This window comes from Hemibagrus wyckioides, linkage group LG27 (genome assembly GCF_019097595.1).
Source record: "Hemibagrus wyckioides isolate EC202008001 linkage group LG27, SWU_Hwy_1.0, whole genome shotgun sequence".
Classification (NCBI taxonomy): domain Eukaryota; kingdom Metazoa; phylum Chordata; class Actinopteri; order Siluriformes; family Bagridae; genus Hemibagrus; species Hemibagrus wyckioides.
The window spans coordinates 13,502,767-13,529,864 of NC_080736.1; the positions used below are offsets into that span (position 1 = coordinate 13,502,767).

At 38.5% G+C, this 27,098-nt stretch overlaps 1 protein-coding gene across 10 annotated transcripts in view; it reads left to right on the forward strand.

Annotated features, from left to right (window-relative positions):
- The window catches only part of dgkza (diacylglycerol kinase, zeta a), a 119,032-nt gene that overhangs the window by 51,378 nt on the left and 40,556 nt on the right, over positions 1-27,098 (forward strand). For 4 of the 10 annotated variants that reach the window (XM_058382026.1, XM_058382029.1, XM_058382028.1 and 1 more), the window contains exons 2-23: positions 4,243-5,011; positions 5,380-5,488; positions 8,661-8,756; positions 11,394-11,471; positions 11,549-11,620; positions 14,371-14,427; positions 16,544-16,612; positions 17,028-17,099; positions 17,189-17,305; positions 18,449-18,520; positions 18,619-18,714; positions 18,989-19,071; positions 19,196-19,256; positions 20,241-20,354; positions 22,381-22,521; positions 23,326-23,404; positions 23,535-23,590; positions 24,359-24,421; positions 25,261-25,334; positions 25,500-25,611; positions 26,088-26,287; positions 26,761-26,861. In XM_058382026.1, the coding sequence (XP_058238009.1) occupies positions 4,299-5,011; positions 5,380-5,488; positions 8,661-8,756; positions 11,394-11,471; positions 11,549-11,620; positions 14,371-14,427; positions 16,544-16,612; positions 17,028-17,099; positions 17,189-17,305; positions 18,449-18,520; positions 18,619-18,714; positions 18,989-19,071; positions 19,196-19,256; positions 20,241-20,354; positions 22,381-22,521; positions 23,326-23,404; positions 23,535-23,590; positions 24,359-24,421; positions 25,261-25,334; positions 25,500-25,611; positions 26,088-26,287; positions 26,761-26,861 (2,635 nt within the window). In that variant the 5' untranslated portion in view covers positions 4,243-4,298. The remainder of the gene's footprint in view (positions 1-4,242; positions 5,012-5,379; positions 5,489-8,660; positions 8,757-11,393; positions 11,472-11,548; positions 11,621-14,370; positions 14,428-16,543; positions 16,613-17,027; positions 17,100-17,188; positions 17,306-18,448; positions 18,521-18,618; positions 18,715-18,988; positions 19,072-19,195; positions 19,257-20,240; positions 20,355-22,380; positions 22,522-23,325; positions 23,405-23,534; positions 23,591-24,358; positions 24,422-25,260; positions 25,335-25,499; positions 25,612-26,087; positions 26,288-26,760; positions 26,862-27,098) is intronic. The other 6 variants (XM_058382034.1, XM_058382032.1, XM_058382030.1 and 3 more) reach the window with 3 other exon arrangements.

The window sequence follows — 27,098 nt, forward strand, 5'->3', positions numbered from 1 at the left end:
ACTGGGAAAGGGAAAGTGGATAATGTCTCTGCTTTTAAAGACATTGAGGGATATTTTCTGGTCTTATGTGTTGTTTTGTAGTTGTGCTGGAAATGTTTATGAAAGCTTGCAGCTGTAGTTAATAATATCTCCTGCGATATCGAACACAGTTAGGAACATAGATATGCCTAAATCCAACAAAAACATGCTGCTAGACTGTACCCTGGAAGGCTGCATGTGAGTACTCAAGTGACATGATGTTTACATTAATAGTAAATTTCCTGGAATGTTTTGGACTGTAGAACAACTCAGAGAGTATTGAATACACACAAGAATTGTGTAAGATAGCTAGAAATCCTAGAACCTCTTAGAAAAATTCTATTCAAATTTATAGACTGACCATACAGCATATTGTATGAAATCTCTGAAACTGTACTTTACAGAATCTTTTTCATCATACACCAGATGCAAGATATAGGCAGAATATAGGAAAACCCCAGTAAAACCACTAAAGGTCAGTTTACAGTCTTTCTTACCCCCCAGAGAGGGGATCTGTATTTCGTTTCAAATAAGCAGCCCGAGTTCATACATGGGAACATCACATATGGAAATATTACACATTTCACATAGTTCACTTATTTCATCCCAGCAGCTTGACCACATCTGAAGTATACACTATATTTGTCTGTATACATCCATCAGTCTCACACACATAATGCCATACCACTGGAACAATCACTTCCTGTCTACACAGAAACATGTGTGATACAGCAAGGCTGTTTGTAGAGCGCTAATATTGCCAAGGGAATGAAGTTCAAGCTTGTTTGCTGTCTGATATTACAACCAGATTGTGAAGGGGATGCTTAGGGTCCTGAGATATTCTGCCTTCTGCTTTTAAGCAGCACTTAACTTAGCTTAGCACTTTGTGATCGTGCCAAAATGGTGTCCAGTTAGATCTTCAAATCAAGAATATGTTTTCACAATTAGCAATCCTTTTATTGCTTTTCAGGCCACTTTCAAGTTAAAGTCTTTTGTTTTGTTAATGAAAAGCATTTGTTCTACCACACCACTTTAAAAATTCATGATTCTGATTGGTCAGAGGATGTTGACTGATTTTCTGACGGTCACACCGGGACACAGTCCACATAATATAAATCTACAATAAATTGATTAAAAAGCATGTTGTCATTTAACAAGGAAACGGTCTAAACCAGGTTCTTTAAATAGCAGAACATGGTAAAGCACTTTATCAATATTAAAATTAGAAGAACTGATCAGCTTCTGAAAAAAACTGCCTTGTGTTGTTTGTTTTTAAACACGAGACATCATGGCTTCTACTGCAGCTTATTGCATTTATGTAAATGATTTACCCAACGATGTCTCAGTGAGAACGGAAAGAGCTTTCACACTTTGATTAGTGAAGTGACTTGTTAAATGTGGCTTGTTTAAAAAGAAAAAAAGCATGATGGTGGTAACATTAAAGCTGATTAGACAGAAGTGTATTCATTCTCCAGTTTGAGTCTAGGGCACAAGTCAAGAACAAGTTTCCGTCTGAGAACCATGTTGTTGAAATATTGCGTGTAAAACAGGAGCTTGTTACTTATGCTCAAGCTGTTGTGTGTGTGTGTGTGTAAGTGGGTGTTTTGAAGAAGCATGACATCTTCAGTGTGTTGATGTAAGGAGCGTGCTCTCATTATTCACGCCGTATGGAGAACAGGACACACGCTCCACCAGTTACAGAGACGGGGACAGCTGGACGGCTTTACTGTAGCATGATATCATGTTATGTTAATAATCACACAGCACATTAGTCAGTACGGTGCCTAACCTTTTATAGAAATTGCTTAATGAACTAATAATGAGACATTTTCTAATAATGTGGTTAAGTGGTTAATAATTATGGTTAAGTAAGTCAGCAATATATAGTCTTTAGATGAGACTGTGTATTTAATGAGTGTTTATGAAAGGGTTTTTTTCTTCTATTGCGGAGCGCAACACACACACACACACACACACACACACACACACACACACGCACGGGCACACACATTGCATTGCGTTGCAACTGCATTCCCGTGGTTTGGGTTTATAGCTTCTGTGAAAGTAGTCACAGTCTTTAAAGCCACACAGTGATACGAGCTCCTCAGCTAACGATGTGTTTGCGCATTAAATGACCTTTAATTAGGGTGTGCAGCAGAAAGCTGGTCACCCATGCAATGAGAAAATGCGATCTGTGCTAAAGATTAGTTTCTCACTTGCTCACATCTTTATGCATGTACACACACACACACACAGACTAATGTGGTATTATGTGTATAATGAACTTCAGTTCTTCAGCTGTTCTGCTTTTGTAAAAATGTCTTCTGTTGAAAGGGAGAATGATCTGCGCGCTGTTGATTAATTATCTATAACAGCAGCTCTGGCAGTAGTTCCAGCTACAAGGTATACCGCAGGTTTATATTAATGCACTTATTAGAATCTGGTGTTTTTAAAGATAACTTCCATGGGGTCTTTAATCCATTTCATTTGTAGGATACTCCAAATAAACTGATGAAAAATAGTGTAATTGTATTATAATTGTTAATGGGGGATGGAGTTATGTAAGCAGATTATTTAACTTTTGATCTATTTAACTTTTTTTTATTTAACTGAGTCTCCAGGGTCAGCACTTTGTAACCTTCAGACCTTAATATTTTTATATTTCTCACCCAGAAACTCACAGCATTTTGTTGTCTTGGTAAAAAGGCAAGCTGGCAAGGGTTCGATTCCTGCCGTGTGTGTGTGTGTGTATAGTGCATGTTCTGCCTGTGCTTCAGGGGTTTTCTCTGGGTGCTTCATGTTTCCTCAGCCAGTCCAAAGACATGTGTTGTAGGCTGATTGGCTTGTCTAAATTGTCTATGCCTCATGCCCTGTGTCCTGTGGGATAGATTTCAGGTTCCCCACGAGCCTGTGGAGGATAAGCGCTCCAGAAAATGGAGGGATGTGTTGCTCTTTAATAGTTGTTTTAATTGGTATTCGGTGGCAAATTGTTTGATGTCAGAGAAATAAAACAGTTTGGGATGTGCTCTAAGCATAATAAAGCAAAATAAGCATAGTGGTTCATTTCCTTATAACAGCACACCCTTGAGTGTTTTATTTCTTTTATTTAGTTTTTGTATTAGCTGTCTTAGTTTACAACAGCTCAAACATACACACTGTGCATCTTCCTGATAACAAAGCTCTGGATTCTGCAATCATTTCCAGGTGTGTAAGATCAAGGAAATGACCAGGGATGAGAAAACAAGGCTGCACCATACCTGATTATGATTTAGACAGACTCTGCTCATGAGATATCTGTACCAGATAATTAAGATCCACAGAGCTGGAGCTCACCAGACCCAGTGATCTAACAGTCTGTGTAGATCTATCACACTGAACTAGATCTCTCAGGGCACCAGCAGGAGCAGCAGTTATAATTAGCTTGCTGTGTGTGTGTGTATATGTGTATGTATTAGTTCAAGATTCAGTATTGACTAAACACAACCAGAAATCAGCTTGACTTTCTCCAGGTAAGCTTACCTGGCCAAGTGAACTGCACTGTATTGTGGAGCTGTATGAGATCTCAGATTCAGTTACTGTACACAGCGAGGTCGTGTTGCACCTGATTATGCTTTAGGAAACTCACACTCTACAATTTAGATGTCTGTATCAGATAATTTGATCAAATTTCTTCACTGAGAATCTAATTAGGGAACTGTTCAGTGTGTTTTTTGTGGTTGTTGATCTTGATGTCAAGTTGCTCAGGCAGATTTGGCCCACAGAGACAGGATTCGAGGTTGGAGCAAATCAATGATCAGTGGCAAGCAGATTTGCGCTGGTGAAGCCACTGCTTCTCTATGGAGAGAGCGATGTTGGCTGAACGCACTGCTGCTTTGAGAGATGTGCACTGCTTGGATTTAATGCTTTAGCATTGCATTTCACCTTTCACTTGACTTGACTGTTTGACTCAAAACTGACCTAGTTTATGTTGACCTTTACAAAGTACCAATAAGATTAGGTCTTATATGTGAACAAAAAATGTGTGTTCTCATACATTATCTAAAGGACATGTTTTCAAAACATGTCTTGATGAAGTAGCACCATGTTGTGCTTGCGGGGGAAAAAATCAAAAATCAAACTGAATCAATCAGAATATGACCTTAAAGAGTGGCACTGCATTCTGAGTGTGTGTGTGTGTGTGTGTGTGTGCTATATACTGACCGATTCACTCTCCCCCACCCACAGAACCCTCATTACGAGGGACCAGTCTTGGTGCATAGCCTCCTTTAACCCCCAGAACAATGGACACGTTTTTCCGTCGTCATTTCCGGGGGAAATGCCGCGAGGCAATCAGACGGCGACACAGCAGCGTGGCAGTGCCAGCGAGTAAAGTGCGGCGACGTTCAGGTGCCGGCCTGCCCTCTGCAGACCTCATGCAGAGACGGAGGTCCAGCGTCCAACTTCAGGGAAATGCCGTGGTCCATAAGAGTAGTGCTGCTGCCCAAAAAAACACAGTCACGCAGAAACATTGCAGCATTCCTGCTCAGCTGCTTGGCCCATCTCTTTTGCTTGCCAGTGTCATCCAAATGAGTGAAAAGAAGGAAATGGAAGAAGGAAGTGAGGGAGGACAGTCCACTGCTTCAGACTCACAGAGCAACAGCAGCTGGGAGGAGCCTGAAGAGTCAGAGATTGAGCCCTGTGAGTCGTGGTTAACTCAAAGTATGTTAATAGCAGAGAGAATTCAGCCCCGCCCCTTCATCCGCACACCACGCTGTTTACGCCGAAACTCCTCCCACTTGCTTCCAGCCGAGGCCGTGTATCATGGCCCTGGCAACTACGGGCTGTACGGGCGTTACCGGAGAAACAGCCAGGTGTGGAGGGCAACAAATGTGGGGGGGCCTGCGTGGGCAGGGAGACGGAGCTCTGTGGCATCTCGGGCATACAGGATGGGCTCCCCCTGGTGGCAGGGAATGTACTACAATCCAGAGTCGGACACATGGAGTGGGTTCCTCTCGTATGTGAGGTTTAAGTATTGTGTGTGTTTGTGTGTGTGTGTGTGTGTGTGTGTGTGTGTGTGTGTGTGTGTGTGGGTGGGTGGGTTTGTGTTTGAGAAGCTCTGAAGTCAGATGTTTGTTGGTATGTGGAAGATGAAGGTGTTTTTCTGAATATCAGAACTATTCCTTGCTGTATACTTATCCCACACACACACACACACACACACACACACACCTTGTAGTCGTGTTGATAATGTGTGCACTTTTGCATCTCATTCCCCCTCAAGGATTCAATTACTAATTGGATTCACATTTCATGATTTTATTTCTGATCTGATCGTCTGTTCAGCATCTCTCTCTTTTTCTTTCTTCCCCTTTGTGTGCACAGGAAGGCCATCGCTAAGTCAGGGCTCCAGCACCTGCCGTCTCAGCCCAGCAGTTCACTACTGGCCAAGTGTGACTTGGACAGAGAGATACGCAGCACTGTGGACTGGAGCGTGAGTCAACACACACACACACACACACACACACACATAGCCAAATACCAAAACAATGAGTTGGACTCTTGTGATACTTCCTGTTGCCAGTAAACTGATGTAGAGTACACCAGCCACAGGTTACAGCATTTTGCATAGGTGCCTGGAGGTCTGGGAAAATCCAACATACAGTTAAAAGAATAAACAAATAAAAATAAAAGTTTCGGCCAAAACTGTTTTTTTTCTTGCCTAGAACAATGATGCATCTACCTTCACAATGCATAAATATATTTCATCAAAATGACATGCGAAAGTTATATTCACTTTTAATGGTAGCATGCCTTTCTGCCTGCAGAGATGACACGGGATAGAGAGACAGATTAACAAACTGTGCTAGAAACAGTCTGTCTGCATAAAGATGTCGGAAACCTCACCAGTTGTACAATTTCCTCACGCAGTGAATGTCACACTCAGATCTGGTTGTCCAGGCTGTTGTCAGATGCCAAGCTGGAATCTTGAACTGCCATGTAGTGTTTTTGCTGTAAATCATTCTGGAGCATGAAGTTATCAGAAGTGTGATTAGTAGAAAATGTCCGAATTTCATCATATGAAGAGTTGCACAAAGTGGAGCACGCTAATGAACACAGAATTAAGCCTGTATTCTTCACTAGTTAAAAATAACTTACCCATTCCTCTAGGCCAATGGTTTTCAAACTTTTTAAGCGCAACCCTTTTTTTTTTTATTTTTAAATTGACACGACCCATATATATATATATATATATATATATATATATATATATATATATATATATATATATATATATATATATATATATATATATATATATTTACAACTACATTTTACAAATTTACATACAATCAAGTCATATATATATATATATATATATATTACACACACACTACTCACAAAAAGTTAAGGATATTTGGCTTTTGGGTCAAATTTATGGAAAATGTAAAAAGTTCACACTACAGTGATATTATATCATGAAAGTAGGGCATTTAAGTAGAAGCATGCAATGGTGATTTCCTCATCTCAAACAATTTATTGAAACAAAATCCAACAACAGTGGTGGGTATACCACAACAAAAAATGTCAATGTCTCAATAATTTGTCATGTGCCCTTGATCATCAATTACAGCTTGAAAACGACGTCTCATGCTCTTCACGAGTCGACTTATTGTCTGCTGAGGCCTGGCATTCCACTCTTCTTGAAGGGCGGCCCTCAGGTCATTGAGGTTCTGGGGTGCAGGGTTACAAGCCTTTACACGGTGACTCAGCTGATCCCACAGGTTTTCAGGGATTCAGGTCTGGAGAAAGTGCAGGCCATTCCATTTGAGGTACCCAGCCTCCAGCAGCTGTTCCCTAATGATGCAACCTCGATGAGCTGGAGCATTGTCGTCCATGAAGATGAAATTAGGCTTGTGTTGTTCATGCAGGGGCACAAAGACCGGATTAATGATATTATTCAGGTAGTATTGGCTTGTCACTGTACCATTCACAAGATGTAGGGCAGTTCTGTATTGAGTAGACACACCTGCCCAGACTGTAACACCACCACAACAGTGGCTCATGCATTGCGCTCTCCTTGACGTCTCCAACCTTGCTGGTGGCCATCATTTCTGCTCAACGTGAATCGACTTTCATCAGAGAATAGCACTGAGGCCCACTGGTCCCTTGTCCAGTGTAAATGCTCCCTGGCCTGACGCCTGTGTCTGGTGGTGTGGTCAGGTACCCTTGCAGGTCGTCTAGCACGCAGACCACGCTGATGTAAACGGTTTGGAATGGTCTGACGTGACACTTGGGTGCCTCTCCCCTCCCTTAAATGTGCCTGGAGTTGAGTGGCATTCATCATCCGGTTCTGCAGGGCACTGTTCACAATGAAGCGGTCATCAACGTGGGATGTGGCCAAAGGACGTCCACTTCTATGCCTTTCTGTGACTCTTCCAGTCTCTGTCGCAACCTGCTGATGACACTTTGTGACACTCTAAGCTCAGTGGCCACTTCCCTCTGAGAACTTCCTGTTTGAAGCCTCGCAATGGCGAGGTACTGTTGATCAATTGTTACTGTAGATGTCGTCTTGGTCTCATGATGTCAAAATGTGAACAGCATGATGAAGAGGACAGTTTAAATACCAATTCTAATTGAACCAGAAAATTTATTGGTCAATTCATGGATCAAACACCAGTTGTGAATTTTGCCGTTAAGCACCTTGTTAGAGAACAGCAAGTTATGCAAAAAGTACTGAAACACTGAACAGCTGGACATTCAAAAAGCATTCAAAAGTGTAGAGAAGGTCAAATTAAGTTCACCTGTAAAGGTTATAGTGCATTTTAGGTGCATCCTGAAATTTCACCCGAAAGCCGAATATCTATAACTTTTTGTGAGTAGTGTGTGTGTATATATATATATATATATATATATATATTGGCGACCCACCCAAGGGTCCCGACCCAGGGTTTTGAAAACTTTTGCTCTAGGTCATTTTATTTTTATTCTGTAGCAGTATTATTATGAGCATGGTTAGCTTCAATTTTCACCAGAGTTGGCATGTTCACCCTGAGCTCCAGGGGTTTCCTCCATGGGCTCCAGTTTCCTTCCCCAGTCTAAAAACGTCTTGAGGGCTGATTGGCATGTCTGAATTGTCCGTGGCGTATGAATAGGTGTAGGAGGTGTAATAGGTGTGTTCCAGGTTGTTCCCTGAGTCCCCTGGGATAAACTCCAGGCTCCTCATGTCTCTTTTAACAAGTGCTTTAATAGCAATAGCAATATGTGCAGTATTTACAGAAATATAAATAAGCTTTATAGCATGAGTCGGGAAAATAATGAGTCTGATGTCAGTTAATGGTTTTCTGTTTCAGGTTTACAAAAATAATTCATTTAACACTTTATTTATAACCTCATTGCATTTTAAAAGTAGCCCTGCTCTTTACTTTCAACTGATCAAAAAGCTGGACTGGATGGTAGAACTTTCAGAATGTTATTTTTTTCTGAAAAAATTGCTTTTTATTCTTGATCAAATACATCCTGAAAACAAGCTCAATCACGTATATATCTGAGTTCATCACCTGCCCACAGTGCCAAACAGCACGAGGAACGACATCGACAGAGCTGTAAAGTGTCATTGTGCTGAAATGTAGACATTGAAATGGTGTATTTATGTCTGTGTGCAGGAGTCAGCACTGTACGGCGAGCACATCTGGTTCGAGACCAACGTCTCTGGAGATTTCTGTTACGTCGGGGAACAGTACTGCTACGCCAAGACACTGGTGCGTGCGCAAGTTTGTGTGTGTTTGTTTGTTTCAGCAAATAACACTATTCTAATTCCAAACTAGCTAATGTACTGCAAGAAATAGAAAAAGAGATTATGGTGGAGAGGAAGTGAGGAAGAAAAAGAGCAGAACCTGACAGAGGGAGACAGACTGAGGATGAGAAACAGAACAGTCTTTAGGAATGAAGAGAGAAGAGAAGAATGATGGAATAAGGGAATGGAGAAGATTAACACCGGGGTCACAAGGCTCTTACTTGATAATATCCAGTTAGATTTCTATTTCTTCTCAGTATTCTTCTCGAACTCACCAGAGAACTAGCTTGAACAGTGGAAAACTGTTAACCTGCTAACATTAGCAACTGACAAATTAATTATCTTACCTTATAGCATATTGCAAAAGATAGCTAACTACTGTAGCAGTCAAATCATCATGTCACTATTAACTTGGCAGTGAAGAGCTGGTGTTGGGGTTTTATGTTTACAGCATAGCATACTTGTTAATAAACATTATTAACCTTATCTTGATCTCTGGATCATGATTCAAGTCAGAAAGGAAGGTGTTTGATTTGGACTTCCATCTGTACACAATACCTCACACCTCTGTGTACAGTTCATTTTCTGAAACAGACATTAACAATGTAAGGGTTTTTTTTTTTATTATTCCATGTGAGACTCAGAATCAGAAGTAATATACTGTCCTCTAGAGGCTGAGTTAAAAATTACACTTAACAAATGACTTATTCACAATCATAATACAATATAAAACTTGTTTCCTTATTACTTTATTTTTTGGAACACCTTTTTGCATGTGGTAGCTCAAAAGTGCAAACAAGTGTTAAAAATTAAAGGTTAAAAAAAGTATAATGTAATGTGCAAGGTAAAATAAAAAAACTAAAAACTAAATCAAAATAATCAAAAAAGAATATATATATATATATATATATATATATATATATATATAAGGACAAGGATTATTCCTTAGGATAACATAATGATATAGAATTTTAAAATAATAAAATACGAAATAAAAAAACTGTAAATATCAAAACAGAAGCTTATTAGTTTATTTATTTTTTTAATTAATTTATTTATTTAGCTACTACTCAGCACAATAATTGAAGCATAATAACAAAAGCGGGCTTCTTCATTTTTTTTTTTTACATTTATTTTTTGGTATTTAACAGAGGGGAGTTTTCTAGAAGGCTGGTAGTTGTAGATCTCAGGTCTTAGATCAAGTAGAAAGACATCCAGTGAGGTACCCAGGTGCTAAACCATTTTAGATTTCATCTAAAACCCGATTTCACGCTGGTTTCTCTGGCGGTGTATTTGTGCAGTGCTCTAAGCTGAATTCAAAATAGTTGATGTTTTTCTTCCATTTGGTTGATGCAGCAGTATCAGTGCTCTCTCTAGGTTTGGTGTTCAGAACATGAAGCAGATTGCTACAGGGGGTTATGTTGCTGTGTCTGGTGTACATTAGTAAGGAGTATCTGAGCTTCATGAACTGTTTCTAATTTCGTGTTCAGGGACGTCATTCTTAATTTGAAGGCTATATTCTATAAATAAAAAAAAAATCAGCACAAATAGTCTGTATACGAAAACATCTGTTATGAGAACCATATTGGTGTCTAAGCAGTTAGGAATGACCAGATGTGAGTTAGGAATGATCAGATGTGAGTAGATTTGTCAATATGTTGCTTAAAATCAAATGTTTTTGAGATTCTTGTGAATTGCATGTCATTATGCTATGACTGAACTGGTCCTCAATATGCAGGTTAAAAATGAGAATTTTATGATGGCTGCTAGACTTTATAGCATTTTACACATCTTCATAAGAGGTGAGTAAATAGCCAGTAAGAGCACTGACATATCACATGTAAAGCACAGTAAAGCCACTGTGTCACTCAGCCAGGTTTCAGTTAAACACCTTAACCACCAGCTTGTGATCTTCAACCAGATCAACCAGATTTGCAGCAAATCACTAAGTTGGGAGTTACAACACCGCGAGATACTGTTTTCTAAAGGTGAATTACGTATGAATGACGTCACTTGCATGTTAAGCACATAATTATCTCCTTAAAGGAAATGCCTGAAATTATTTGTGTGATAGAGACAGGAGGGGATTGGAGAGTGCAGAGGGTATAGTACAATGTGAGTCACAGGTTACAGATACCGATAAAACTGCAATATCTCCCAAAACACCTCCTAGTTATTAATATAACCCCTTTTTAAACTTCTGTTAAAAGCTACATTATCATGTCTGAGGGTAGAATGAGGTCCAGAGATTAAAATCTTTCCTTTTGATGCTGTTCTCTTACCTGGGTCCACCAAATATTTATTTGTTTGTTTATTTGTTTGTTTATTTATTTAATCTCTTATTTAATGGCATTTGCTCCTTCAGTGTTCTGGTGCTGTTTGGCTTTCAGTAGAAAAAATCTTTGTGATAAGTTTTGGTGGCTCATCTACTTTTTTTTTTGCTGGGTTCTGCAGGATCCCAGTGTAGATGCTTTTTTCTGTTGAGATCTTTATATTAAAAGAGCAGCAGTTTTTTTTTCCTGACATTTAGTGAACTATAATTTTCACTTTCCCTTACCCTTCCTAATGTTTATCTATCCTTGTTTTTTCCTTCTTTCCATAGCAAAAATCTGTCGCTCGAAAGAAATGTGCTGCATGCAAGATTGTCGTTCACAACATCTGCATCGAGCAGCTGGAAAAGGTGAGTGTCGTAGCTCTAAGTACTCGGGCGTATCCGACATCACCACTTCAGTCAACCAATCATATCCTTGCCCTCAGTTATCTCACAGGAAGTCTTCGCTTCAGGGGGAGTGGCTTGATGAGCTACCACACAAAGACCCATCTTTCAGAGTGAGACCACCACAGACCCCTCTCTCTCCCTCCATCCCTCACTTTCTCTCTCCCTTTCTCTGATTTTGTATAACGCCCAATAGGGCTGTGGCTCCCGCTTTCCCCCAGTAGCATCCAGAATCCTTCTAAGTACAAGACCAAGCTGGGATTTAAAGGATCAGTTACTTACATCCCCATTCTTCAGTCTGAACAGAAACTGAGACTCTGACCAGATGAGCTCTGAACAGACCTGGTACCGCACAGGGGTTAGTACAGGAACACTGCTGATTCAGCACAGGGAGGTGTAGATATGCCTTAACTACCCACTCGCAATACTGGTGTAAAAATGCATGTGTCAGTCTGGGAAAATCCATCAGATGCCTCTGTGTTCTAGAAAACAGCTAAAAAAATGTTTTCTGCTAATGATGTACTTTATCACATGTGCTTAAAGAAATCCTAAATATATTTCACCAGAAGGCTGTCTTGGTTATGTTATGGCAATGTTAGCTTCAAATTTTATTTGTCACATACACAGTCATATGCGGGATGACATGAGTGAAAAGCTTTTTATGACTGTCGTTGATATAAAAATAGATAAAGATAAAAATAAGGTAAAGAAATAAAAGTAGGTAAAATAATAAAAATAAGACACAAATGAGGTAAAACAGAGTAACCATAGGGCCATATATCATTCATATGTACATATATCATTCATATATATATATATATATATATATATATATATATATATATATATATATATATATATATATATATATATATGTATGTATGTATGTGTGTATATATATATATATATATATATGTGTATGTATGTATGTGTATATATATATATATATATATATATATATATATGAAGTGATTTGATCTGAATATGGTACAGTGATGTGTATGAATTAGATAACATGCACATTAGCCTAATAACTTTAGACCGTAAGGATTGTAGATCATCAAAACAGGGAAGAGCGCGTTCTCGTTCTGTACAGCTATAAAATGTTAGAAATGATCGATAAAAAGACATTGCTAACAAAAAGTTATGCCAGCAGAGACTGATTTCAGCACTGATGTGTGAGCAGGGATCAGAGGAGTCAAGAGACAATAACCAGGGCCTTATCATTCGGATCAGTGAAACAGCGTAGGAATAACAGCACTTTTAATATTTGACACCTTTTATTTTATGAAGCAAATATAATTAGGAAACAAGTGTTAACAAGTGTTATTTTCTACATTCTAGAACAATACTGGAGATTTCAAAACTATGAAATAACACACATGGACTTATTTTAAGACACGAAGGTCAGGTGTTCTGGAATAGTTCTTGCAAGAACAGTATTGTCAAGTGCATTTGCAAAACCCACCAAGCACCATGATGAAACTGGCTCACATGAAGACCATCCCAGTAAAGCAAGACCAAAACTTACAAAATTTTAGGAGAAGTTCATTTAGAGTTACCAGCCTCAGAAATCACCAATTAACAGCACCTCAGATTAGAGCCGTTATGAAGGCTTTACAGAGCATCAGTAGCAGACATATCTCAATATCAACTGTTCAAACGAGATAATTGTGTATTTCGGCCGCCTTCAGCATTGTTTTAAGAAATAAACATCAGGAAAGACCATGGAATTAGAAGGTGTGTCCAAACTTTTGACTGGTAGTGTATATTATATATAATCGCACACAGTGTCAAGGTCATTAAAGCTAAATTTACAAGTTTATACATCTACAATCTATATACAATTCATGTGTTCTGTAAAGCTGAATTGAATTGAACTGGAAAAAGTCACCAGGGGAAGGGTTTTCCCCAGGCTGCCACCTCATATCTGCTTAAACAAAAATTTTTTTAGTTAGAATATTTTTGGTTTACTGAGATGAAAGATGATATTTTTGTCATAATAGCATTTAGATGTTTAGACCTTGCATTTAGATCTTGCATTTGTCTCACTCTGTACAGTATGATGAGTGAAAAAAAATGATCAGTATTCAAAGCTCAGTAATGAATTCAGATGGAAATGCAGTCAATTTCAGTGCCATTATCACTCAAAGTAAATGGATTTCAGTTCAAGTTAGTTAATGGACTTCAGAGGCATGCTGGGTGATTTCCTGCTGAAAGTTATTAACTGAAAACATCAGTGCTGAAATGGTTACTACAGAATCAAATCAATTGCAGCAATAAAGCACAGTAGGGTGATGGTCGATCTGTCTCAGTTTATGTCCTGCTGAACGCTTTCTGTTTTCCTTCTCACTGCACCCCTGAAAGGGCGCACGCCTGTCCGCCAGCGTGCTCCCAGGTATCTGACCGCTTTAAAGGGCTTGCTGGTGGTGTTGCAGCTGATCAGTGGAGTTGCATGGTGAATAACACGGGGCTTGTTTTTCAGAGGTGTTGACAATATGAAGGTGAAATTGAGCTTGCTTCGAGAGATGTGTTAAATATAATCACAGTTTACTAACCAATGTAAAGATCTGAAATGAAAATCGTGCGAGCTGCTTTGATTCCCGGTATGTATTTCTTCGTGTATGATAAGTCATGATCATGATTAGCTCAAAATCAGAACACTGGAATATCTGATTTTTTATTTATAAAGACAAACAACTTTTTGTATGGACACATCTTTATTGTTCTTATTTTTAGTTCATGTTATCAAAAATCACAGATAGTTGGTTGCTCAATTATGAGGCTTCCTTAGAAGATTCAGGTTCATCTCTATGTATTAATAGAAAATGTTAATAATCGTAACATAATGTGTCTGTTGTAGATCAACTTCAGGTGTAAACCGTCATTCAGGGAATCAGGCTCTCGGAACATTCGGGAAGTAAGTGTACCAGCGGACTGAGACCTTTTTTTTCCCCCATTCTTCATGTTTGATTTTCCTTATCTTTCCTTTTTTTCCTTTGAGTGCTCTGAGTTTCAGAACAGCTAGATTCTTAATTGTACATTGTGGCTGCTGTTACAGTAAAGCTCTTAGCTTCTGAAATACTTGATCTCCTTATCTTTTTTTCTTTCCTATCTTTAATTTCCCTCCATTTCCCATTCTTCTCCTGCTTTCCATCATCCTCCTGCAACATGTGCCCTTTGTCCTTCTGTTTCCCATCATGCCTTGCGTGGGTTAGCCCGCATGGCATCGCAGAGCTCTTAAAGGTCAGGCCGCTTTGGAGCGAATCAGGCGTGCTGCCGCTAAACGCAGTGTATGTATACCTCTCTCACACACACACACACACACACACACACACACACACACACACACAGATCAGCATCACATGATGTTTAGATATTGTGCACAAAAACGCTCATAGTCTATACGGACATAATATTTCACTAAACCAGCTTTACCTCTTTTGCTCTTGCGTTTGCTGAGATGCTCCTGACTTCTTAGACTTTAGGTCCATCTGCCGGTTTTCTTCATTCTTCCTCGATCATCTCATCTCCAGCTTCTTTTTAACATGTATCTCATGTGTAGATGAGTCTGTTGCTCACTTTGTTATTCTCCCTCAGTATGAGCTCGGTGTTTCAGAATAAAGAGTGTTGTAATATGATCAGTTCTTATTAGTCATTACAAGTAATTCATAAAAGTGTTTATTAAGCATCATTTCTAACCTACAGATGGGTGACAGATTAAACAACAAACCAGTCAGTTCCCTCAGGATTTCACAGAGGTTTTTTTGTGATTGTTGCAGCAAAGTATCCCTGGTTTTGCTGTGGCTTTTTAAAAAAAAAAAATTGCGCACAAATTGTGGATATATTTATGCTATTTGAATTGGTGAAATTGAGCACAGAATCCTTCTTTTATACTACTACCAGCAAAGACACACATGTAATTACTTTCTATAAGATTTGGTCAAAATTGTAAGATTTTCAGATTATCACAGAGTTTGCCTGAATTTGCATTAAATTCTGTGATGGCAAAACCCTGGTGGGACTGACCAGTGGGTCTGTTGGGTCCCTGCAGTTAATACAATGTTGTTTCTCCCTAATTTAATCATTTGCCAGTTTTCACCAGCCAGCTTTCCCCTATCATATAGCAGCTAGCATCAGGTGAGGCTGAAGGTTGACACATAATTCCACTGAGAAATGGTAAAGCAGCCAACCGCATCTTTTCAGACTACTTCTGTGGCTTTGTCAGGGTTTGAATTGATCTCCATGTGAAAGAGCTTTTCTGTGAGAGACACTTTTCTGTTGTGCCACTTGGGACGCCATACCGACTGATCACCTAAACCCCAGCATCAGATCTCAAACCAGTAATATCTCATACATTTAAAAAAAAAAAAAAAAGTGGCAAATGGAATGGGGCCAGTGCATTCATAACAAACTACACAAAATCAACGTTGTAATAAATGAAAGTCATTGGACAATCAGGACTATACACATGCTACTGAATGGTGAATGTGATTCCTGCTAAACAAGAACGACTCTTAAGCTCAGACTAATGGACAGCACTTTTACTCAGGAAAAAATGTATTTAAAAGTCCTCTAAAATGTCTCACCAGGGAATTCATTGTCAGATTTTGGGTAGACATGTTAGTCCTCGCTCTACCATCACCAAAACAACACCTGAGGGAAAATCTTTCAGAATCTGTCCGTCCTTTCAGTACAGTTGTAGAATCTCCTGGCTGCTTGTGGCCACTCTCTACCTCAACACACTTTCTGCTGGTTATAATTTAATTTGTCATCCATCTTTAGATCATTTGTTAACCCTTAGTTAATATGTCAAATCAAGTAGATTTATATTAGAACTTCTCTTTGCCAGCTTTTCCTGGAACTAGCTATCTCAAGCCAGATAAAAGTGAAGAGCATCTCCATTTCCTTCTTGATAATTAAGATTTTAATCAGGAAACGTTCGTTCGTTCTCCAGGCCAGTCCATCTGTAATTAGCCATTACTAATTCATAATAATGAGATCTGTAATAATGACCTCTGCTGTTTCCATGACAGCCTACTATAGTGCGACATCACTGGGTCCATCGACGGCGACAAGAGGGGAAGTGCAAGCAGTGTGGAAAGGTTTGTGTGTGTGTGTGTGTGTGTTCAGCTCTTTGGAACAAACCTGATCTGAGCCCACTTAATATACTAATGTATTTTTTTTAATTTATTTATCTATGTAAAAGATCTCAGCCACAAGTAAAACAATAGCATTAAAACTCTCAAATTTGTAAGAATAGGAAAATCACATTTAAAGTTTTCACTACTATTGCAGCGCAGGACCATCACAGACATTTTAGCTTCCGGTGTCTGATTAGCAACTAAACTGATCCTTATCATGTCAGTTGCACTATGGCACACACAGATGATCAAGCTTGATCAAAGCCTGACATTCATTGTGTGAAGAATTTCACTTTCAATTTCAAGAATCCACTTGCAGATTATTACGCTCTATTAATACATGCATTCATTATTCTCTTTTTCTGTCTGTTTACAGGGATTTCAGCAGAAGTTTGCTTTCCACAGTAAAGAGATTGTGGCCATTAGTTGCTCTTGGTGCAAACAGGCTGTAAGTACATGTGTGTATTTAACGGTGTGTGTAACAATCAGATCTCATGAATATCCCATGTTAAACATGTAATATATTATTGTTTACAGTATCACAACAAAGTGACATGCTTCATGCTGCAGCAGATAGAAGAGCCATGTTCGTTAGGAGCTCATGCAGCTGTTATAGTACCTCCTACATGGATAATACGTGTCCGCAGACCTCAGGTACACACACAAGCATAATTTTTAACACGTACTGGTTTTTTTTGGGTTTTTTTGTTTGTTTTTTTTACAGTGGATGGAAGATGAAGGGTTCAAAGGTTGGTGCTGATATTTATTCTATGTGCTTAAGGGAAACATGCGCCACAAAAGACAACACACACACACACACCAAGAAAATGACTGTTATATGTTGTAGAATCATATGAAGTGGCTCAATTGTACCCAATATTTTCTGTCCATATATACACTATTCTGCACAACAAATCCTCCATTAACAAGTGCTTAATAAAAAAAAAGCAGTATGTGCAGGATTTTATTTAATCACACTTACCTCTGAATTCCAGGCATTTGACCAATCCTGCATGCTCTGAAACATTTGCTAATTTAAGTGTTTCAGAAAGAGGTAGGTCTTTAGACGCCGTTTGAAAACAGCCAGTGAATCAGCCATCTAGAGGAAGTTCATTCCATCACCTAGATGCCAGAACAGTCTTGATGCATGCCTTTCTTGTACCCATGTCACTTCCAAGCAGCACTATACAATCAGCAATACTATACAATGCAACAATTCTAAAGGCAAGAATCTAGATCCAATTGAGTCAAGTAGCTAATACACAAAAGTCAGAATTTTACTTTATCACAGAAAATGGAACAGGCTGAAAGTTTGACCAATCCCACTCACTCTCAAAGATATTTTTGTATGAATCCATCCTCCATTAATCCAACTTGTAACACAAGCAACACAAGAGTGTTGGTTCAGTTCTGCTCTACATATGCTTATAATGTTTGCAGACTTCCTGTGTACATACACACACAGAGATAGCAGATGTTTGTGAGTTTACAATCATCCAGCAAAGAACTCTGTGCTCCTAACAAATGAGTAGTGGCCTACACAGATGAGTAGTGGGCTAAACTCTGGACTATTGATTGGAAGGTTGAGAGTTCAGATCCACTAAGCTGTCCCCACAGGGACGTTTGAGCGAAACCTCTAACCCTCTGTGCTTCAGGGGTGGTGTACCACAGCTGACCCAGCTCTATGACCTCAACTGCTTTCAAAATGAGGATATGTGAAGAAAAGAATTTCATCCTACTGTGCCCATGTATATATTTGTTATGAGAATAAATCTTTCTTCTATCTTCTTGCTGCAGTCCTCACTAAAGTCGAGCAAAAAGAAGAAACGAACATCATTCAAACGCAAATCTAGCAAGAAGGGAGCTGAGGTAGGATCTCTTTTTTTTTTTCCCCCAGCTGATTTTATTTTCTAAACTCAAGCTGCCTCTTGCTATATTTAAACACTTTCCCGAAACTCTGCTAATAGGAGTCTCGATGGAAGCCGTTCATTGTAAGGCCCATTCCTTCCCAGCTGATGAAACCACTGCTGGTGTTTGTTAACCCAAAGAGTGGAGGAAACCAGGTCAGACATATACACCCAAATCACCAAATCAAATGAAATCTGAGAGACTGAATTTCTGAGCTTAATGCCAGCAGTCTTTAAATTAAGCTTTATTCTTTTCACAAGCATTTATATTAAAAACTTTTTATTTTATGCTGCTTTCGTGTGTGATTTTAGGTTCCATGGAATTTTGATGCACTTCTAACCAGATGCTCATTCTAAATCATGAAAGCCAGGTCTATATGTCAGCAACAGACGTTAAAAGTTACGAAATTTAAAAACCTTTGTCTTTCAGGGGGCCAAAATAATCCAGTCATTTATGTGGTATTTAAATCCGCGGCAAGTCTTTGACCTGAGCCAAGGTGGACCTAAAGAAGGGTGAGTCAGTAAAACGTCCTCAGATACTCTACTCATTAAAAAAAAAAAAAAAGGATTGTCTAACTTTGGAGCATGTCTGTGTGTGATGTGTGTGTTTACTCTGTGTGTGTGTGTGTCTCTGTAGCTTGGAGATGTACCGAAAAGTTCACAACCTGCGTATTCTGGCATGTGGTGGTGATGGCACGGTAAGTGTGCATGCATCTGGTGCCAACATTGCTGCAAATCAAGCATCAGTAGCTCCTGTCAGTGCAGGTTGTTAGCTAAGTGGTATTTAAATTTCCCATGCTATATAATCGTATGGTATTTGAGTTATGATCTTGAAAAGAAGACCCTAAATCTCACAATTTTACAATCCTGAATCACAGGAAAAGCTCTGAGTTCTCATGCATGTGTCCTAGTTTGACTTGAGTAATTAAGATTGTGGATTAAACTTGTTTGAGCCTTCAGAATATCCCCATATTTCACACACTGACATTTATCCGCGTTTATCCCCTAGAGGATTTCAGAAGCACACAGAATCATGAGAAAAATGAAGGAGTTTAAAAACCTCTCCACTCTCCCAGGGGAAGCTAGGTTTCATTTTAGAGTTTGGATTTATACTGCAAATGATTACACACAAGACTCCTTGAATGTCAGGCTAAGATCTTGTCCTTGCGAATGATTAGTAGAACAGCATTGTCACATTTTTATTTCAGAAAGAAAAATCTTAAAACAGTGTACATAAATCTACACACTTTTTTTTTATGATGACAGTTTTGAGGTTAGTTGTTGATCTGTGTTTTCAGCTGAATTTCTCTTTCTTGGTCAGAAGAATGAAGCCTAATGTGGCACGATTTCATGCGTTTTCCCACAAAACACACCTGGCACTTAACCCCAGCCTCACATGCTACACACATCTTGTTTTTGTCCTTTAGGAACTGTGTACTCCTCTCACAAAATGTCCACTGAGTTTTAATACAGTTATTATTATGACAATTATCATCATCATCATCATCACAAAGCAGCTTTACAGAAATTCAGATACAGATTTAAAACCCTGAGGAGCAGAGAGAGGGACTGTAAATCTTCATGAAATACAGCTGTAGAAAAGTTAAGAGTGTTTAAAGCATGAGGTTATATAATAAAGTGCACACAATCTGAGTGTTTTTTTTTCTCTGGCGCCGTTCTAGGTTGGCTGGATCTTGTCCACTCTGGATCAGCTGCAGCTGAACCCTCAGCCTGCTGTAGCTGTACTACCTCTTGGGACTGGAAATGACCTTGCCAGAACCCTTAACTGGGGTGGGGTGAGTGAGCCTGCTGTGCCTTTTATTCAAATCCTTCCACAGGTTGAACACAAGAAAATTGTCTCCCATTGTAGAATTACAAATGTACAAATGATTTGAAGAAGGCAGTGCATGATGTCTGGAACAGCAACAGATCTTTGAGGAAGGATGGGGCAGGTCGGGTCTGGATCTGGATCTGGTGTAGTGGCAAAAATTTTTAGAGGAATGAAATCAGAGGATACAAAAGAGGCTGGAGGCATTAATAAAAACAAATACTGGACAGACACATAATCAGGGAATATTTACCCATTTCTTGTTCAGAAAAAGTGGTGCTGATGCCATTTTTCATCATTACTGTCTTATACTTTACATTAACTGCGTGACCATTTTCTTGCTTCTGATGATAAAATATGTAAAACCTTATAAATTAAATATCATATTAGTTTGATCTTCATCATGGTTTTTCAGGGCTCTCTTCATTTACAGGTTTTAAAATGGACATTTTCACAAATCAGCTTTACAGAAATACCTGCATTTAGAATATGGATTTTAAATGTATAAATATATCCTTCTGCAGATATTAAATATCTGTCTATGGTTTCTGTGTATTCTTTAAAAGCCATCTTTCATTTTATGAAATGGTTGGAATCATCTAAAATAATTTCCTAAATTATTTACAAATATGAATCATAACATTTGTGATTGCATGAGTATGTTCTCTATTGCCGTATCATAAAAACCAAAGCACTATTACATTTCTGGAATTTGGTAGACGCCCTTATCCAAAGCGACGTTTTATCTCATTTTATACTACTGAGCAAGTGAAGGTTAAGGGCCTTGCTCAGGGACTTGGGATTTTATATATATATATATATATATATATATATATATATATATATATATATATATATATATATACACAATATTAAAAATGGAATGAATAAGGCACAACCATTATGCCATACAACAAAAGTCAGTAATCAGTGACCGCATGGCCATACCCCAGTCACTCCATAATGCTGGACTTTATTACAAAGTGACAATAGCTTTTAGGAACAGTTAATATCTGGGAAAAGGTCTGATTTATTTGTTTTTGGCCTTAGGCCAAAGTGCTGCATTTGGTAGAAACACTGCACATAACCTTAAGTGCATCATCCTCACAGTGAAGCATGGAGATTGTAGTATAATTTTGTAGGGATGCTTTTCATCAGCTGGGACTAGGAAACTTCTCATGGTTGAGGTCAAAATGGATAGTCAAAAAGAAGAATCTCGAAGAAAACCTCTGGATCAGGTGCAGGAGCTTGGATTCATTCTACCAGAGCTACAGTGGAGGGTTCAAAACCAAGAGCCTGAAACTATTAGAATAATCCAGTTAATGTTTATCTGAACAGACAGAGCTTTAGCAAGGAAAAATGGGCAAAAAATATCAGTATTCAGACGTTCAAGTCTCCAAGCACAGCTCTAACTGCAGCCACAGGTGGATTAAATATGATTTAAATAAGTACAGGCCTTTATACTTATGCCTTAAAAATGTCTGCTTTTTAGTTTAATTAACATTTGTCACAGTAATGTTAATGTTCAAAGTTGTTTAAATCAAACGATTAAAAGTACAAATTTAATTCAGTTCAATTCTAGGTTGTAGGTGGAAAAGTATCTGGAAAAGCGGGTAAATACTGCAAAACACTGTAACTTAGTTATAGTACAAGTTTGCAGTTTATTCTTTTTCTTCCTCATATCACATCCACACATATGAGTTTTGGGTATTGAGAAATTTTTGCAGAGCAGAAATAAAGAGTCATCTAACGAAATCCATCATGAACATTTCTGTTCTGAGAACACATTTCTATTTTTTATTTGCATAATGTTCTCCCTCTTTGATATTGGATACACTGTGTGAAATGTGCAGAGAGCCTTTTCCTGAAGTTAACAGTAGTTTTAAACACTAAAGTCTTAAGCTCTTTACTCCTCGACTCAGATTACCTCAGGGGATGAATAAAGTTAGATTCCATGTAAACAAGAAGTGACGAAAGTGTGTGTGTGTGTACAGGGTTACACAGATGAACCCGTGTGTAAAATCCTCTCTCATGTGGAAGATGGGAACATTGTGCAACTTGACCGCTGGAACCTGGTTGTAGAGCCAAACACAGAGGCGGGACCAGAGGAGAAAGATGAACAGGTTACGGACAAGGTAGGCCCGTCCCACCTCCTCATTATTTAACTTTTTTTTTTTTTTTTTTAGCTATACTTACATAACGTTCAGTCTGTAGTTATGCACAGTTATATACATGTCTGTAGTGTTGTTGATCAATTAAAAGAAATGAAACAACTAATCGCACAATTTGTTGTGATTAATCTTTTTTTTTCTTCTTCATGAGACTGAAGCTTGTAATAATGGATAGTTAAACATAAAATCAGAATTAATGTAGAATTAACACAAAGTATATTTTAAAATTCAAATACTATTTTTAATGGCATCTGTTTTGCCACACTGATTTTTTTTCCTGTAAACAACAGATTTCCAGTAAAACCTTCAAGGGCCTAAAAATTGTTTTGCCGGCTCGAAAGGCATATTTTTCATCTTCTATCATGTTAATTGGGCGCCAATTTTTAACTCTCCAATTAGCCAAAGCTATCGTACTCCTGTAATATAGATTAGCGAGGCCCTGTAGAGATAGTTTGGGTAGGATGTTTTGCTTTGAGGTGATATTTCAAAGACAAATTACTTCTGCTGTAATTAAGTTTGGCTTCGCACACTGCGAAGACTGCATTGGTTTTCTCCAAAGATCCATCAGGTAACTTTACAAACTGAAAAGTTTTGCCTAAATCTTTGTCCTTGTCCTTATCCATCTTTAGCCATTTGGTGGCGCACATGCCTTCCCATGTCGTAGGTCGGCATTTACATATTTTCATGTGTTAAATATATTAAATTAATCACAAATGTAAACATGTTTATTTTGACAGCACTAATTGTTTTGTTTTTTATATATCTCAGCTTCCCCTAGATGTTTTTAATAACTATTTCAGCCTGGGCTTTGATGCTCACGTAACTCTGGAGTTTCATGAGTCTCGAGGTTTGTGGAATTTGATCAGTTTCACTTTAAAGTGAAAGGGATTAATGGGGGGTGTATGTGTCCGTGTCTCTGTGTGTGGGCAGGTTTTGCTGCCGCTAATTGAAACACTGTCCTTTGTATCTTTTCCCAGAGGCAAACCCAGAAAAATTCAACAGTCGCTTCAGAAACAAGATGTTCTATGCTGGGGTGAGTGAGACCAGGGACGATGTCCTTATATCACACACAAACACACATTCACAGTAGGCTTTTAGTCACACATCTTTTGAAAACGGCAGTAATGATTGTGAGGAAACACATGCTGAGATATTGCATGATGTGATCTGCTTGTATTCAGCTCAGATTATACTACAGTTCTGTTGAATCTGATTGAGTACTGTTCTGTAGCAGCACAGATCCGTCATAATGTCCGTCGCAAGAAGGCTTCAGGCTTCAGTGACAAGCAGCAGCAGTTGTGTCTTATTTATAGTGTTAATTAAAAAGAAGCTGGCTAGGGAACAATTGTTGAGAGATGGTACGATGAAATTGAATAGAGAAACTAAATTCTCTTCTCTGCAGATATTCCACCATATGTAATGTAACTATTAACAGATAAAATAAGACTTTTTATTCTTTAATAAAAAAAAGGTACATTTTGTGTATAAGCAGCACAGTGATTTCATGGAAAAGCAGTAACCATTTTGCATCTTTCTGGATCACAATACCACCAAAAAAAAAAAAAGGATTATTTTCCTACATCACGCTCTGGTGTGTTTAATTCCTTGTTCCTTCCTTCAGGTTTACTGTGAGCAAAGCAGATTTGCAGCGTACAATATTAAGATAAATAATGTTTGAGTTTTGAAGATAATTGGTAATTGAAAGCAGGTTAGCAGAGTGTGTGACTCTCGTTATTATAGTAATATAATCACAGTGGCACTCATGATGATGCTGATGGTGAGTTATACTGCGGTTTTTCAGACGGCTTTCTCAGATTTCCTCATGGGAAGTTCAAAAGATTTGGCCAAACACATCAAAGTGGTGGTGAGTGTACAAGCTTTATTCTCTGTTTATTTGTCGCAAAGACTAAATTGCACAATCATGGGAATGCTTCAGAATTTTGACCTTGTGGCCACATTTAGCTGGAGCCAGTGAAGAAAAAGTGCTGAAAGGTTTCTGTTGGCTGTAAGATTAGACACAACAATTCACAAAAACACAGAAATCAAGGGAACACACTGATCAGCCATGAGATTAAAACTACCTAACTAATGTTGTCATGGAAGAGGACATAAGGGAACACAGTTATCAATATTGGTAAACTTGGTGTCAGTTTATAGGTAGGTAGTTCACATCAAAATAACATCAGTATGAAGGTCAGAGCTCAGAGTTTCCCAGAAGAGCATTGCCAAGAGCATCACACTGCCTTCTTCCCATAGTGCATCTCTTACCCAGATAACGACACACACACACACACACACACACACACACACGAACATCCAAAGAAAACTATTTTCATCAGATCAGAACACCTTCTTCTGTTGTGCATATTGTCGGTGCCTCTTTGCAGTGGACAAGGGTCAGTATGTTAATGTTATGTTATGTTAATGTTATGGCTGATTGGTGTACATCACAAAGACAGTAATGCAGGACTTGATGTGTGGAGATGTTACTATACTAAACGTGCTCTCCATAGCTAGCAGATTTAAATAAATGTTGAAAAGGTTTTTAAAAACATCTTGGTAAGCTAGTGGTTATGTCTATGCAAAAATTATTTTGTTTTTTTAGGCATAGAGCCAGTTAATCAAGCATGGGTTTAAAAACAATCACTCTGTATGACAATGTCCAAAACCTCGTGCTGACTTGTGTTATATTTTCCCCATCAGTGTGACGGTGTAGATTTAACATCTAAGGTCCAAGAGCTGAAGCTGCAGTGTTTGGTCTTCCTCAATATTCCCAGGTAAGAAGCTCCGGTTCCTCTTTCTTTCTTTCTTTCTTTCTTTCTTTCTTTCTTTCTTTCTTTCTTTCTTTCTTTCTTTCTTTCTTTCTTTCTTTCTTTCTTTCTTTCTTTCTTTCTTTCTTACAGTCTTTTCTGTGTGTGTGGTGTGTGTGTGTGTGTGTCTAGATACTGTGCTGGCACAATGCCATGGGGAAACCCAAGTGAGCATCATGACTTTGAGCCTCAGCGCCATGACGACGGTTGCATCGAGGTCATTGGTTTCACCATGACGTCACTGGTACTTGAATAAATATGCACTTCAAAATGAAACACTTAAATCAGTAAAGCAAACATAATGATTCTCAGCTGGCAAATCATACATTCATACATGAAATAATATCTCAAGTGCAATAGCCGAATAGTGAATCATTAAGTACAAATACTTATTTTAAGGTGCATTTGTTTTTGTCTGTCTAGACATTTCTGTAGTATTTGACATTCCCTCTTTTAGGTGTTCTAGTCTAGGCACTACACATGCATGTGTTTTTGGGGCATTGGTTTAGATGTAAGGAATGGGATTTGGTGTTACATAACTGTCAACAACATACTGTATCTTTAATACTGACTATATATAAAGAGTCAAAATGCACATAAAAGCGTAACTACTCCAGTTTCTGGAGTAATGGAAATAAACCAAAGTGAATGTTATGGAAATTAAAATTATTTGGCTACAATGTTATTGAAAATATTTTGCCAATCTTGCTGTTGTTTTAGGCAACGCTACAGGTCGGAGGTCATGGTGAAAGGCTTAATCAGTGTCGTGAGGTGACCCTCACTACCTATAAATCAATCCCCATGCAGGTGGATGGAGAGCCATGCAAGCTGGCTCCTTCCACCATCCAGATCTCGCTCAGAAACCAGGCCAACATGGTGCAAAAAACCAAGAGAAGGACCTCTATACCCCTGCTTAATGAGTGAGCTACACAACCATACACAGTCGCTCACACACTACTCTGTGTTGATGATACTTGCTATCTATTTTCTCACATTTCCATTTGTTTCTAAATCAGTGGCAAGTCTGGATAAAGGAAATTATCACTGCTCTCTTTTTTTTGTGGTTCTGTAAATGCTATATGCAAGTGGTTTTATGATTAGTCTGGTATCAACTTACCCAATAATGTGCTGTAATTTACCTTTGAGATGAGAATACTAGAAATGGGGCTAATAATCTCACTGTAATGATTGTGTGGTCAGGGTATGACGCCGCCATTCTGTAGCACTGACCAACAGACACATAATATAGGGACATATCACTGAACACAATCAGTCTGTGATGTGTTTTACTGTGATGTGTCTGCTTATGTTACTCTTGCTGATTTATTTGTGTTAATCAGTAATCAAGTGTGTTTGTCAGTGATCAGTCACTGTCTCTTTCTGTCTCTTACAGTCAGCAGCCGATCCCAGAAAGGTTACGGATCCGAGTGAACCGTATCAGCATGCATGCCTATGAAGATCTTCATTACCACAAAGACAAGCTTAAAGAAGCTTGTAAGTGCAAACACGCACACTTTCTTCAATTCACCACATTTTTTGCACATGCCCACTCACCTACCTTGTCCATTAGAGGAACTTTACACATGGTATGTGATCTCAAACTGGACCACCACTTAGCAGATATTATTTGATTAAAGGTCAATTTTTCTTGTGACATATAAGATCAAGCTCACGACTGTAAATTTCTTGGGGCAGGTTTTGAAAGGCTGTCCTGCTTAACGTATACTATAG